Source organism: Culicoides brevitarsis, chromosome 1 (assembly GCF_036172545.1).
Source record: "Culicoides brevitarsis isolate CSIRO-B50_1 chromosome 1, AGI_CSIRO_Cbre_v1, whole genome shotgun sequence".
Classification (NCBI taxonomy): Eukaryota; Metazoa; Arthropoda; class Insecta; order Diptera; family Ceratopogonidae; genus Culicoides; species Culicoides brevitarsis.
Window position 1 is genome coordinate 27,937,482 of NC_087085.1, and position 14,477 is coordinate 27,951,958.

General features: G+C 27.0%; 1 protein-coding gene across 4 annotated transcripts in view; it reads left to right on the forward strand.

Moving 5' to 3' along the window:
• The window catches only part of LOC134836900 (atrial natriuretic peptide receptor 1-like), a 50,777-nt gene that overhangs the window by 20,097 nt on the left and 16,203 nt on the right, over positions 1–14,477 (forward strand). For 3 of the 4 annotated variants that reach the window (XM_063852175.1, XM_063852173.1, XM_063852174.1), the window contains exon 2: positions 11,614–12,759. The exons of the other annotated variant lie outside the window; for it this stretch is intronic. In XM_063852175.1, the coding sequence (XP_063708245.1) occupies positions 11,808–12,759 (952 nt within the window). In that variant the 5' untranslated portion in view covers positions 11,614–11,807. The remainder of the gene's footprint in view (positions 1–11,613; positions 12,760–14,477) is intronic. 4 annotated transcript variants of the gene reach the window in all.

Below are 14,477 nucleotides of genomic sequence, written 5' to 3' on the forward strand. Positions count from 1 at the left end.
AAACACAAGGATCGCGAATTAAATTAATATTCTCCCCCCTTTTTTTCGTTATCATCATCGAAAACGACGACAGATTTCATTAAAATGTCATTCCTTCATCAAATTCTTCTACTTTTATTTTTTGTGTGCCTGCAGCTGTCTTCGTTCAGGCATTTTATTGGATTAGTTTTCTTCTGTTTGTAAATCACATTAGGATTCTTTGCAGCCATTGTTTTGTTCATAATCCAGCAAAATATATCGTCACAGCTCCCATAATCTCATTTTATCTCAAAATATCCATTAAGAACATTAATTACCGCAATGTATTTTTTCTTGCGTCGCTTTTTGGTGCGTAACTCCCATTAAATATTTCCCGAGGAAGATATCAAACATCTAAAAGACATTTATGTGTATTCAAAAGTCGGTCAGGCGAGAAAACGAATAAAACTTGATATACTCAACTTCTGTTCTAGAAGAACGTGGGAGAGAGAGAGGGAGAGAGAAAATTGTCAAAGATTTATGGTTATTTAATTTTCACACACTTGACCTACCTCAATATCAACACTACACACAAATATCGACCAAGACGTGTCACGTTTCTGTGTATCGTAGTCCGTCATGCACGTGAAAGGTGTCACGCTGTCTAAACAAGAGCTTAATTAATTGAAATGGAGACCATTAGAGCGAAGTGATTGGTATTTTTAATTTTTTGCTTACTTTTTAAAATGGAAAATGAGACATAAAAGTTTGGTTTTCTGGTCTTGACAGACTTTTGTTGTTCGCAAATAATTAAATTTTACGACAAAAACTTTTACTTACCTGATGAAAAGTTTTTGTCACCCTACGGATGGAAAACGGATGAGATTGATCCCTTAAAAGGTTAGATTGACTCCTAAGGGGTCAAGTTTATCCCTTAACGGATCAGTTTGACCCCATAGAAGTCAGATTGACCCCTTAGGAGTTGAATTGACCCTTAGGAGGCAAATTAATCCCTTAGAAGTTAGTTTGACCCCTTAGGAGTCAAATTGACCCTAAGGAGTCAAACTGACCCCTTACGTGAATTTTATATTCAGTTAAGGGATTAATTTACCGCTTTAAGGAATCAATCTGATCTCTTAAAAGATCAACTTAGTTCTCTTTGGAGTTGGTCATCCACAGACCCCAAAATTTATCCATCTTGAAGGATTCATCTGATCACTTAAGAGGTCAAATTAAAATCTTAAGGGATCATAACAACATTTCAAGATTAGTTTTTGGGGTCTTCAGATGACCAACTCTAAAGGGGATTAAGATCAGATAGGATCAGATTGTTTTCTTAAAGAGTTAAATTAATCCCTCAGTGATTATTTAAGAGGTCAATTTGACTTTTTAGAGGTCAATTTGTCTTTTTAGGGGTCAATTTGACTCTTTAGGGGTCAATTTGACTCTTTAGGGGTCAATTTGACTCTTAAGGGGTCAATTTGACTTCTTAGGGGTCAATTTGACATCTTAGGGGTCAATTTGACTTCTTAGGGGTCAATTTGACTCCGTAGAGGTAACTTTGACCTCTAAGGGGTCAAGCTGATCCATTAAGGACCAACTAAAGGATCAATCTCACCCGTTTTTCATCCGTAGGGCAATTTTCATCAATAAACCCACATCTACTTCAGACACACACACTTCAAAGTAAAATAGCACAACAAGTTTCGATCACGCTGTTAATTGCCTTTTCAGATATGTTGTCGATTCGAGCTTAAATAATTCGTATCAGGGGAAATTAACTTATTGATTTGCACGTAAATGGGGCGTGATTGAAACACGTTTCAGGCTGCTACGTTTTGGGGATCATGTCAGTCAGTCAGGAAGATATTTTAGCGCAAAAGTGAGAAGTAATTAATTACAGGAAAACAAGGATCCGTGTCTACTGGGATAACATCAATAATTCGAATGGATTTAACAGATATAATCAGTTTATTATATGGTGTTGTCTGTTATTGTTGCAAGTCGTCATGGGAAGCAAATGTACGTTCTCCTAGCATGAAATTTACATGTAAAATTTATTGGTTTATGCTTAGACGGGAGAATATGCAAAAGAGACTGTTTGACCGTTTTTGTGGTGTAAACAAGATTAGCATGAATTTTACAGCTTTACGTTGGATATGTGATCCAAGAGATGCAAATTTACATATATAGAAAAGACCAAAGGAGAGATATCAGTGTTTTCGTTTTACAAAAGCAAAGGATCACCTTTGTTGTATTTTTCTCTTTGATGTGTTGTTTTGTCCTTTTGATAAGATAGTTATTTGGTTTAGGGTTGACAAAGTCCTTTTTTTTGCACAAATGTTGACCATCTTTATTGTTCTTTGATTACAAAATTTTTAGTTCAGATATCGCGTTTAAAAATATTTTTTTTTTAATTTTTTAAAATTATGGGGAATTTTACGAAAAAAAAAATAATTAAAAATTTGGTAAAAAAAATTTTTTAGATTTCTTTACAATTTGTTTAACGATTAAAAAAAATTAATTATTAATTTTTAAAAAATTTTAAAGATTTAAATTCTTTAAAATTTATTAAATTATTTATTATAAATGAATAAAAAAGTTTACAAAGTTCAGCATCCAAAAAATTTTTAAATTTCTTAATTTTGAAAATTTTAAATTATTTTAATTTATTTATTTTAAATTTTTCTTAAATTAATTTTTAATTTTTTCTTAAATTTTCCTTTTTCTAAAGTTAAAATATTTAACAACCCTAATTTTTCTTGTAATGTTTTTGTAATGTAAATCTATATTTTTCATTTCCAAGATATAAGTAAGCTCCTTTTTCATACTCAAGGTCTTAAGTTTTATGCTTTTATAAAGAAAACATCAAGAGCTTAGGTTCTGAGTTGATAAAATATTGTTTTGCATCAAGGTATCTGACAGCGGGAATCTTATTGTTTTAAAAAATTTTTATCAGCATGCTAAATGATGACAAAAGAAGGTAAACTTTCAACAAAGAAAAAATTAAAAAAAAATTAATTACGAACTTAATTTCATCATGAAATATTTTTTTTGTACAGAATTAAAAAAAAAACTTGAAAAAATATTTGAATAAGTCTCTATCAAAAATGATGAGGCAAACTTTTTGAATGTAATAAAAAAAAATTAATCAATAATTTCACATTTGTAAAAAAGGGTTCATGTTTACTTTTTTGCTTTAAAAATAAGATATGTAAAAAAAAACAAAAAATGCTAAAATTATTTTATTAAAATACTAAACAAATTTACTAAGTGAAATTTATTAAGAGTATTCGAAGAACTTTTTATTTAATTTTTCATAATTAAAAAAAAAATCACGTAACTTAATATTTGAGTACCTCTCATTTGATTTTTTGTCTAAATTATAAATTTTTAATAAAGCTTATAATCACATGAAAAATTGCGCATCTTATCATTAATGTTATTTTTTTTCAAGGCTGAGATATCAAAAGCTAGACTTTTAGAGACAAAAATGATAAAATGCGTAATTTCAATAAATTTAGTTTCATTTTTAAAAATTTAGACAAAATATGCTCAAATGGGATGCATTTTAACTCAAAAAAACAAGTAACGTGATTTTATTCTCTACAATTGTTGCTGAATTGTTACTTTATTTATCTTTCATAAAAAACGTAAACTCAACACTTTTTCGATCAAAAGGCGTTCCTTTGTCTTCCTACTTTTTTCTAGACAGACAGACACGTTTTTCTTGAATTTTCAATGTAAAATATGTCAAAAAAAGGAGGGAAAAGCCGTAAAATTTTATTAAAAATTACACGAAAACCAATAAAACACTCATGTGAGCTTTTACCTTTCACCTGCTGCTGTGCCACAAGCCGTGACTAACTCAGGAATTTGTATATTGCTTGTTTCCAAACTTTGGTATAACAAGTTAATGTCGCTTCTTTTGTCGCACAATATAAGCAGCAAATCTCCAAATGTCTAATAAAAGTTCGGAAACAACAAAACCCTTTTTTTTTGATAAACATTTATTCAACTTTAGTATTTTTTTAAAGGAATTCTTTTTGGCAAGGGACTATTTATATTTTTCCCAAAAGTGGTTGAAGAAGAGGCGGTTGTTTATCTTGTCACGACTCGCACACATACTCGACATTGTTGTTTCTTTTTTTTCTCCACTTAATTCATTTGATTAGTCTGGATCTAGTTGTGAAATCTGCAATTCCGATATACAAACATTTGTTTTCCTTTGTTTAGTTCTCGATTTCTTGTTTTGTCGAAATACGAGAAAAAAACAACTTTCATTAGATCTCGTACATTATCGCGCTGACTGGAAAGAAAGAAAGGAAACGACGAAAAAAGGTGACGACAATCGTTCAGCGACTTTCATGCAACATAATGTTGTCTCTCGACTTTTTTATAAACACATACACACACTCTTGGCAGATTTATCATTGTCGGGGCTCATGAGCGAATAATAAAAGAAAAACAAAAATAATAACGAGATATTAAAGGTGTCGTTGAAGCAACAGCTTTATCGCATTTTTCACACATATGTCTTTAATGTTGTTTGTTTATTTAGTTTTTTCCCAATTTTTTTTTTCATTTTTTTTTCGTCTGATTTTCTTTTTTCAGAAAATCTTTAATGCTTCTTCAAATATTTCAAATTTCAAATTCAAATTTTCACTTCAAATTTTTTTTCTTTCTAAATTTAATTATTTTTTCTATTTAATTTGTTTACTTTTAATTTTTTTTAAATTAACAAAAATAAATAAAAATTTAATTCAGTTAATTAAATAATTTTAATTTAAAAAAAAATCAAATAATTTTAATTGAATAAATTGAACAAATAAACAATTTTAGAGATGATTAAAAAATTATTAAAGCTAAAAAAAAATTAAAAAAAAATAAAAAAAAAAAATTAAAAATAACAGTAAAAAAATTTTTAAAAATTTTCAAAAAATTATTAATTTTTAAAAATTTATTAATTAAATAATAAAAAAATTCAAAAAAATATTTAATTATTTGTTTTTAAATCTTTTTAATAAAAAATAAATTAAAATTTTTTAAAACTTTTTGAAATTTAAAAAATTAAAATTAAAAACTATTTTCAAAAATTATTTAATTTTTTTAAATTTAATTATTTTTTCAACTAAATTTAACTAATTCTTTAAATTATTTAAAATTTTTAATTTAAAAAAAAATTATTTCTTTAATTTAAAAATTTTATAAATTTTTTTAAATTTAAATTATTAATTTCCTTATCTCTAAAATTGTTTATTTTTTTATAGTTTAATAAATTAAAATTATTTATTTTTTTTTTAATTTAAAATTATTTTGTTAACTAAATTAATTTAATTAATTTTTTTATTTATTTAATTTGAAGAGAATTTATGAAATTGCAAAAAAAATCTTAAAAACACTATAATACACAAATAAAAAAAATATTAAAGACGTGTAAAAATGCATTTAATAAAAATTTGTCAAAAAATAAAGAAATTTTTCTATTAAATATTGTCATGAATTCCCATCATTTTCCTTCTGATATGAAAAAAAAAAACAAGTTACAACGGATAGACAGCTCAATCACCGCATTTTTGATAAATTCTTACAAATGTAATAGAAAAAAAAAAAATAAATATGTATTATCGGATATATTTTTGCGTCACGTATTTTTCGCTCCCGGAGCACAATACACAGGAAGGAAAATATTTGCTACATTATTTGTCATACGATAAATAATATTTTGTTGCTGTTACCATCAAAGTGTAATCGAAACATTGAAAGATGTATTTTGTGTTTGTTTTGGCGTGCACTCCCAATATTTATCGGCAATGAGCCATGAGTAACAGTTTTAAGTATATGGGCAATAATAATAAACTTTTTGAAACACAACCATGTACTGATAAAAAATGTGTCGTCGTCGCATTTGTTGTTGTTATTTTTTTTTATTTTATTTTATTTATTTGTCTAACCAAAAGTATGTCGGAGACAAGTTCCGAGACACTTTTTAAAATAAATATTTTTTTTTATTATCAAACATTTTTTCCCTTTGTTTCAAGATAAGAATGGAAAAAATTGTAACAAAGCTTGCTCTTTAAATTAAATATTGATAAATATTGATTTCCCTTGAGAATTTCCCGGAACCGAAATATGAAAAAAAAAATTGACAACCTGTGACCAAATTTCTTCGTTTTATGATCCCGCGTAATTTTGTTGCTGCTAAAAATCCTTTTTTATCCTTTTTAAGCCTTTTTTAGTGAACTCTTCGAAATACGAACTAATTTGGAGAACATTTCCTTGTGGCAACACATGCAAGATAGAAAACGAGAAAGCAATTCAATTAAAAAATTTCTTCGGAGTAAACAGCTTTCGTTTGGTTGAGCACCGACCACGCACATAAATTGTGGTCGAAATGTCCATATGAGAAATTTCAACTGCGGATAATTTTAAACCCTTGTGACATCACAACTACTGTGCTTTATCTCGACGAAAAAAATAAAAATAAAATAAAATGGAAGAAAATAGAAATTTAAAAATAAATTTAATAAAAATTCCATTCCGGTCGCATTATTTGATGGTAATAGGACTTTAATGAGACCACTTCTGAGTTTCTTCTTTCCTCTTTCTCTTTGAAATTGCACGATGTCAACATGCCGGAAGCAGAATAAAACTTTTTTTTTTATTTTTTGCGACATTAAATTTTCGTGGTTGAAGTAATAATAACCTTCAATAAATGTCACGGAACTAAAAAAAAATTATGCAAGACGAGAAATTTTTACAAAAATTTTTTTTTATAAAAAATAAGAAAAATTTCTAAGAAAAAAATCACAAATAAAATGACTGATGACAATGTTAATAATAATGGACAAAAGGAGACACCCAGACAAGATGTCTGCTAATGTCGCAATGACAATGAAATAAAAGACCGAAGATAATGAAATGACATTAATACTCTTGCAAATAAAAACTGACCTTTTGTACCAGAGATATTTATAAAAACATGAAAGTATTTCATCAACGATTTATTACGCTTCTCATTTCCTGTGTTGTTTGCTCGACACGGTAGGTAAATATTTATCAGGATGATAAAAAGGATTAATTAAATGCTGGTTATTTATAAATTTCCCCGTTTTTACGATGTAACTGAATTGTTTGCACTTGTTGTCAGTAGCCGATGGGGTTGTTAATAAGGCTTTTGAGTGTTGTTTTGTGAGAAAAATTACACGATTTTTTGGTAAATTTAATTTAGAATTTTGTTGAAATTAATTTTGAAAATAAATTTTAAAGAGTTTAAAAACTAATTCTTTAATTTAAAAAAAAAATATGAAGAAATTTAAAATTAAAAGCTATTTAATTTAATATTTATAAATATTTTAAAATTAATTTAGATTTTCGATAAAATTAATTTTAAAGGAATAAAAAAAATATATTTTAAAAAAATTAAATTAAAATTTATTTTTAAAATTAAAATATTTAAAACTCTTTATAAGACCTACAATTGGCCTAAAATGTCAAATTTGAACTCAAAAAATAAAATTTGTTCAGAAAACTGTTAAAGAACATTTAAAAGAATAATTTATTCAAAAACTGACAAGATCTTGATGTTTGAATATCATTTTAGGCCTTTTCAGGTTTTAAGAGCTAAAAAGCAAAAATCTTGTCAGTTTTTACTTTAAAACTTTGTAATATCGAGTTATAGCTAAATAATATTTTAAAAATAATTTTTTTAAATAAATTTTTTAAAATATTTTGTACAATTAAAAAATAATTTTTAAACGAAGGAATTGAAGAAATTTAATTTAATATTTATAAATATTTTAAAATTAATTTAGATTTTCAATAAAATTATTTTAAAGGCATAAAAAATTATTATAGAAATATATGATGGAAAGATATTTAATGGAAAAATAATTTTTTTAATCAATTTTTATTTTTTTTTGTAAATTATTTTTTTATTATTTTTATTATTAAAAAATAAAAAATATATAAAAAAATAATTATGAAATATTAATTTAAAAAATTATTTATAATATTTTGACACAATTTATTATGATTTTTTTTATTTTATTTTGATACAAATTTTGTAAAAAAATATTTTTTTTATTTTTTAAAAATACTTTAAACCTTACTCTAACAAAAAAATCTCAAAATTTTCATTTATTTATTTTAATTTTTTTATTTTATCCAATTTTTTTATTTAAACATTTTATTTTATTTTAATTCAATTTATTTTATTTTAAATAATCTTATTTTTTAATTTATTTTTTTTAAATTTGTAATTTTTTCATGTAAAAAAAATTATCAGAAAATATTTAAAGAAAAATATTGAAAACTCAAAAAATTGTCCACTTACCTCACAAAAACGCACTTGACATTATAACTAACTCTTGTTATTCATGCTGAAGAGTTTTCCTGACGTTCGCAGAAACAAAGCAAATATTTAGAAGCTCTCTTCTGTAAAATAATAATCACATCATTCCACCGTCAGCCAACACGGAATGTTTGTTGTAGCTTATTATCATTTGTTTTGCTGCTCGTCATTATCCCGAACATCATTAAACTTAACTTACATAACTCGAGGGAGTAACGTGTAACAAACGGAATTTCGAAACATGAGCAACTATGCCACCAAATTCTGCTGATTCAAGAGCACTTTGTTTATTTATTTATGCTCCCCTCAATTAGTTGGTTTACGAAAGAGCCACAAGCAATACGGAATTGAGTTAGGGGATCATCTGCTTTATGAGTTAAACTTCCGTCATATATAATTTTAACGAGAAGAAAGTGCTTTTGCATAAATTTTTCTGATATGTGATGCAAAAATTATAAAAGTTTCGCATAAACTTTTCATCATCATCGCACCTCGGTTGCGATTTTTTTCTCTGTTTTTCATGCATAAACAAATCGTGATTGCACATAAGTAACGTTATTTGTTGGGAAAATATTTCTTTTTTTATTTGCATGTGATGTGTGAGATAACCCACGCGCTTGACTCACAAAGAGCACGCGAGATGAACGGAAACGGGTTGCAAAAGACATGTATGAATATTTTTATGAATGCACATAATCATTTATCAAATTTGCGAAAGTTATGTACATTTTATTACGACATGTCGTGAGGTTGGTTGCCTTTTGTGCGTCTCTTTGCAGGGATGAAGTTTTTGCCAAAGAGAATTTATTTGCACACAACAACAACTGCGTAATAATATTTCAAAGTTCGTCCTTTGCAGTTAATGGAGAGTTATGAGTATCATTTTCTTGCGAGTTGCACAGATGAGAACATTTTCCAAGAATTATTTCCTTTTTTTTCGAAACGAGCAGAAGGAAGTAGTTAGAACAAGGAGAAGCACTTTCAATTTAATTCTTGAGAAGTTTCAATGATATTTCTTGGAGAAAACACAAAAGAGGCGCATTACTCTTAAAAAGCAGTAAAACTCGAATGAAGAATTTACGGGATGTAATTAAAATAATTCTCGAACATGAGTTTTTTTGTGTTTTTCTCTCGTTAAGTGCCTTTTCACTAGAAAATTTTATTAAAGCTTGATATTATGAGAAAGGGTGACGGATTTCTTCGTACTGTGAATTTAATTGACCTTCATTTAAATTTATGTTGATTGCAGTTTTTAAAAGAAAATCTTCAAGGTGAAAAATCTAATTATTGATTTTTTTGCTTTTTGTCTCATAGCTGTCTCAAATTTATTTATTTTATTTTTTTTAAATTAAAATTTATTTACTTTTTTTTTTATGAATTTTTGTCTCAAATAGCTGTTTCAAATTAAAGTCCATTTTTTTTATTTTTGTTTATTTTTTATTTATTTTTTTTAAAATTTATTTATTTTTTTTAAATTAAAATTTATTTGTATTTTTTTACAAATAAGGCCGCTTCAAATTAAAATCAAAAATAAAGTCCAAAATCTTTGAAAATAAAAAATTTTTTAAAAAAATTTTTTACCTATATGAACTTTTTTTGTCCTTCAAACGGACTTCAAGCTACAGCCAAATACTATTTTTTATACAAAATGACAAAATTTTTAACTATTTTTAAGTGTTAAATATTTTTTTTATGGAGTTATTTAAAATTTCGTTTTTTCAAAATTATTTTTTCTTTGATTTGCTAATTTAAAATTTTTCAGATTTCAGAATTTTTTATTTGTTTTACATATTAATTTTTAATTTTCGAAAGAAAAAAATTCATAAAAAATAACTGTCAAAAAAATTTAAAAAATAAATTCTGTAATTTTCAAAAAAAAAAAAAAAATAAATAAGAAAATTTATGTTAAATTACGATTTTTTAAACAAAAATTATTAAAAATTTAAAACTTTTTAAAAAAATTTCTAAAAACATCTTGAAAAATTATGAAAATACACCTAAAAACGGCCATTTTTGATGAAATTTTTAACTTTTTTTTTTGCCCCATTGGATTTTCGACTTTTAAAATGGGGCATCGGACTTTATTTTTGATTTTAATTTGGAGCGGCCTAAATATCTTAAAAATATTTTTCAAAAAAAAAAATAAAAATTATTTTTTAATTAAAACTTCATAATAAGTTATATTAAACCATTACCTATTAAAAGTATTTTTTTTTTGTTGAAACAATTTAACAAATTACCAAAGTATAACTTTACTTTCTCAACAATTATTTTAATATATAATAATTTTTGTTATTAAAACTTTTTATAATCATTGAGTTTTAAATTTATTTAAATTAAAATTTTAAATAATTTGATTTAAACATAACTTTTCTTGTTGCCTTTTATAAATATTTTGAGATTTAATTTTTAAAAGTCGAATCCATAATTTTATGAAATTAATAAAAATTAATTAAATTTTTAGTAAAAAAATTCATCAATAAATTTATTGAATTTTTTAAAATAATTTTTTATTTGGTTTTTATTACGAATTTTTCATTTTTTTTTAAATTTTCTTGTAATTTCTCCATGAAATGGAATTTATTAATTTTTTTTTTTTTTGAATTTTACTTACTCCAAAGTTCATATAAAAAAAAATAATTAAATTTAATTAATAAAATTAAAATAATAAAATTACATTTTAATTAAAAGACTTGAATCAAAACATAAAAAAATTATTAAAGAAAATAAATAAATAAAAAAAGTAAAAAAAAATATTTTTTACCTTTCATCAACAATTAGTTTATTATTTATTTTTTTTTTTTGAGGTCAACAATTTAACTTGTTTTCCAATAACAATAATTTTTTAAGACCTTAAAATAATTTTACTTAATTTCAAAATGTTTTTGTTAATTTTTTTATTTTTCAAAATTTTTTCATCACTCCTAACTGAAATTAAAAGTCGATCCGCTTTGTGTAAATGTGGAGACGCCCGATTGTCTGTTAACCGACGTTAATGTCTGAATTCATCTCTAGACATTTGTCGGTTCTTGTTTCCTCTTGCATTATTACAACAAACAACACACATACACGGAAACAACAGCAAATCATGATTGTTACGCTTCGTCATTCTGCTTTTTGTTTTCTTTCCACTGCTTTAATTTGAATCAACGTTGTCTTATGCAATTTACGAAAAAAAAAAATTAAATAAATTCCATTTCATGTGGGATGATGACGACGACGATTTTCTTTCGAAGGCAAAAATTTTGCGAATTACGAAGAAGAAGAAGTAGAATATATTTGAAATAATTATTCTGTTGTAGAGAGAACGTTAAGAGCATCACCATGATTATCATGTTTAAATTAAAACGGCGAATAATGTGAAGTGCACTCCGGGCAATGAGATACAAGAACGCGAAATTATCATAAAAATAATAAAGATGAACATAAGATAAGAGATAAAACACACACAAAAAAGTGCAACAAGCACAAGTGAGAGAAAAGAAAAGCAGTGAAGATGAATCTGTATACGATTCTGGTGTTTTTATTAAAATTCGCTGCATTGCTAACATACGTCACGGGAACTCGTGTAAACACAAGTAGTAGCAATAACAATGAAATTTACGAGCCATATGCAAATTACAAAGCACCCCATCGCGCCGATGAAGTATTTATTATGAATAATAACGATGACAGTAAAAGTGATAAAGTGTCTCTCACCGATAACTTCATATATCATCGTTTGGTGCGCGCAATTTCATCGTCATCGACAACGGCTGCTTCTGTCGCCGCAGCACCGCATCAGCACCATCGTCGAAACAATCGTTCACACATGGCACCAATTAAACGCGACATCCACTTTGCCGTGTTACTGCCAACGACACTACCGCACTCGCAACACTCCAACGTGTCAGCGCTCGTATTAACCGCCATGGATCTCGCAATCCGCAAATTGCGCGCCAATAACGGTCCTCTGGCAAATTACAACATCTGGTACGAGTACAAGGACACACGATGCTCTTCGACATACGGCCCACTGGCAGCATTCGACTTTTATATCGTCAACAAGCCGGATGCCTTTTTTGGACCGATGTGCGATTACGTGTTGGCGCCAGTTTCGAGATATGCAGGCGTCTGGGAAGTTCCCGTACTCACCGGTGGCGGCATTGCAGACGCCTTTAACTACAAAACGCAATATCCGACATTGACACGGCTGCTGGGCGGATATGTGCATATTGGACAAGCGTTTAAGGAGATTTTGAATCATTTCAATTGGACAATTGCCTTTGCGATGTTTCATAACCACGTGGATCGGGCGAACAAAGGAAATTCGCAATGCTCGTTGACAATGGCGCCTATTTTTAGAACGTTAAATCGCACGGATCAGATCTATCAGGAATTTGATGAAACAACGGCAACCAAAGAACGACTGCTAACTGCATTAAAACTTGCAAAACGAAATGCTAGAAGTGAGTATTACACTTTTATTATGTTATTCTATTGTGTAAAATAATGTAAAAAGTTTTCCTTTGGAGATTGGTCAGCATTGATACCGCTTTTCGATACCCATGTGGTTTTTTAAAGCTTTTAACCACGTGGTTCATTTAAATTCTTTTGACCACGTGGTTTATTTAAATTCTTTTAAACACATGGTTTTTTAAATTTTTTTTAACCACGTGATTTATTTAACTTCTTTTAAAAACATGGTTTATTTAAATTTTTTTAACCACGTGTTTTATATAATTTTTTTTAACCACGTGGTTTATTTAAATTCTTTTGACGAAATTCATTCAAATTCTTATAACCACGTGATTTATTTAAGTTCTCTTAACCACGTGGTTTATTTATTTTTTTTAACCACGTGGTTTATTTATTTTTTTTAACCACGTGCTTGATTAAATTTTTTTTAACCACGTGGTTTATTTAAATTCTTTTAAACACGTGGTTTTTTAAATTTTTTAAACCACGTGGTTTATTTAAATTCTTTTAACCACGTGGTTTATTTAAATTCTTTTAAACACGTGGTTTATTTAAATTTTTTTAACCACGTGGTTTATTTAAATTTTTTTAACCACGTGGTTTATTTAATTTTTTTTAATCACGTGGTTTATTTAATTTTATTTAATTTATTTTAACCACGTGGTTTATTTAAATTTTTTTAACCACGTGGTTTATTTAAATTTTTTTAACCACGTGGTTTATTTAAATTTTTTAACCACGTGGTTTATTTAAATTCTTTTAAACACGTGGTTTATTTAATTTATTTTAACCACGTGGTTTATTTAAATTCTTTTAACCACGTGGTTTATTTAATTTCTTTTAACCACGTGGCTCATTTTAAAAATTTAACTGGACACTACTGAATTTCCTGAAAAACATTTTTTTATTCGAAATGCAGTAAAAAATTGTTCATCGTAAAAATTCAATTGAACAATTCGATTCAAGTTTTTCTATTGACTACGAAGTTTGTGGCAAACCAAACATTTCTTCGAGCAAATTTTCAACAAGTTGTAGTGCAGAAGTCTAATGATTCCTTAAAGTATTTCAAAATACAGCACAGGCACGTTTTTGATTTTCCTCTCTCTCCGTTTTCCTTTTTCTCTTTTATGCGAGTTTGTGCCATTCATAACAAATTATTATAAAAGTTTTTCAACAAGCATAGTCTTCCGTAATTTACTATTGAATGGAGCACAAATGTGAACAAAAAAAGGAAATTTGTACGAGATAACTAGGAAATATCACAAGTTTGGTTTTAAAAAAAAAACTTTTGTGCTTATGAAAATTTCTTAATTCCAGGCCGAAGAAAAATTCATTTTTAAAATATCCTTTTTCGAGTGGCATGACAGGACAAAGAGAAAGAACGACAAAATTTTAAACACGCTTTGGAGATTATCATTTAAAAATAGTGTTTGTCGATTATTTGAATATTTAATGAATTGCATGAGGAGGAAGAAGAAGAAGAAATCGACAATAATGTCACGTTTGCTCGCGCGCGCCGCCCGTGAATCTCCTTGGCGATTCATCTACTTGACAAATTAACATCGTTTCCATGGTTTGATATTCTTTTTCTCTGTGATGTAGATGTAGCAGAGGTTTAATGAGGAAAGTTTCCCCATCAAAATTCCTCACGAACTGCCATTTAGAGTCAAATCGGATTATCATAACCGTCGTGGTTGCTCTGTGTGTT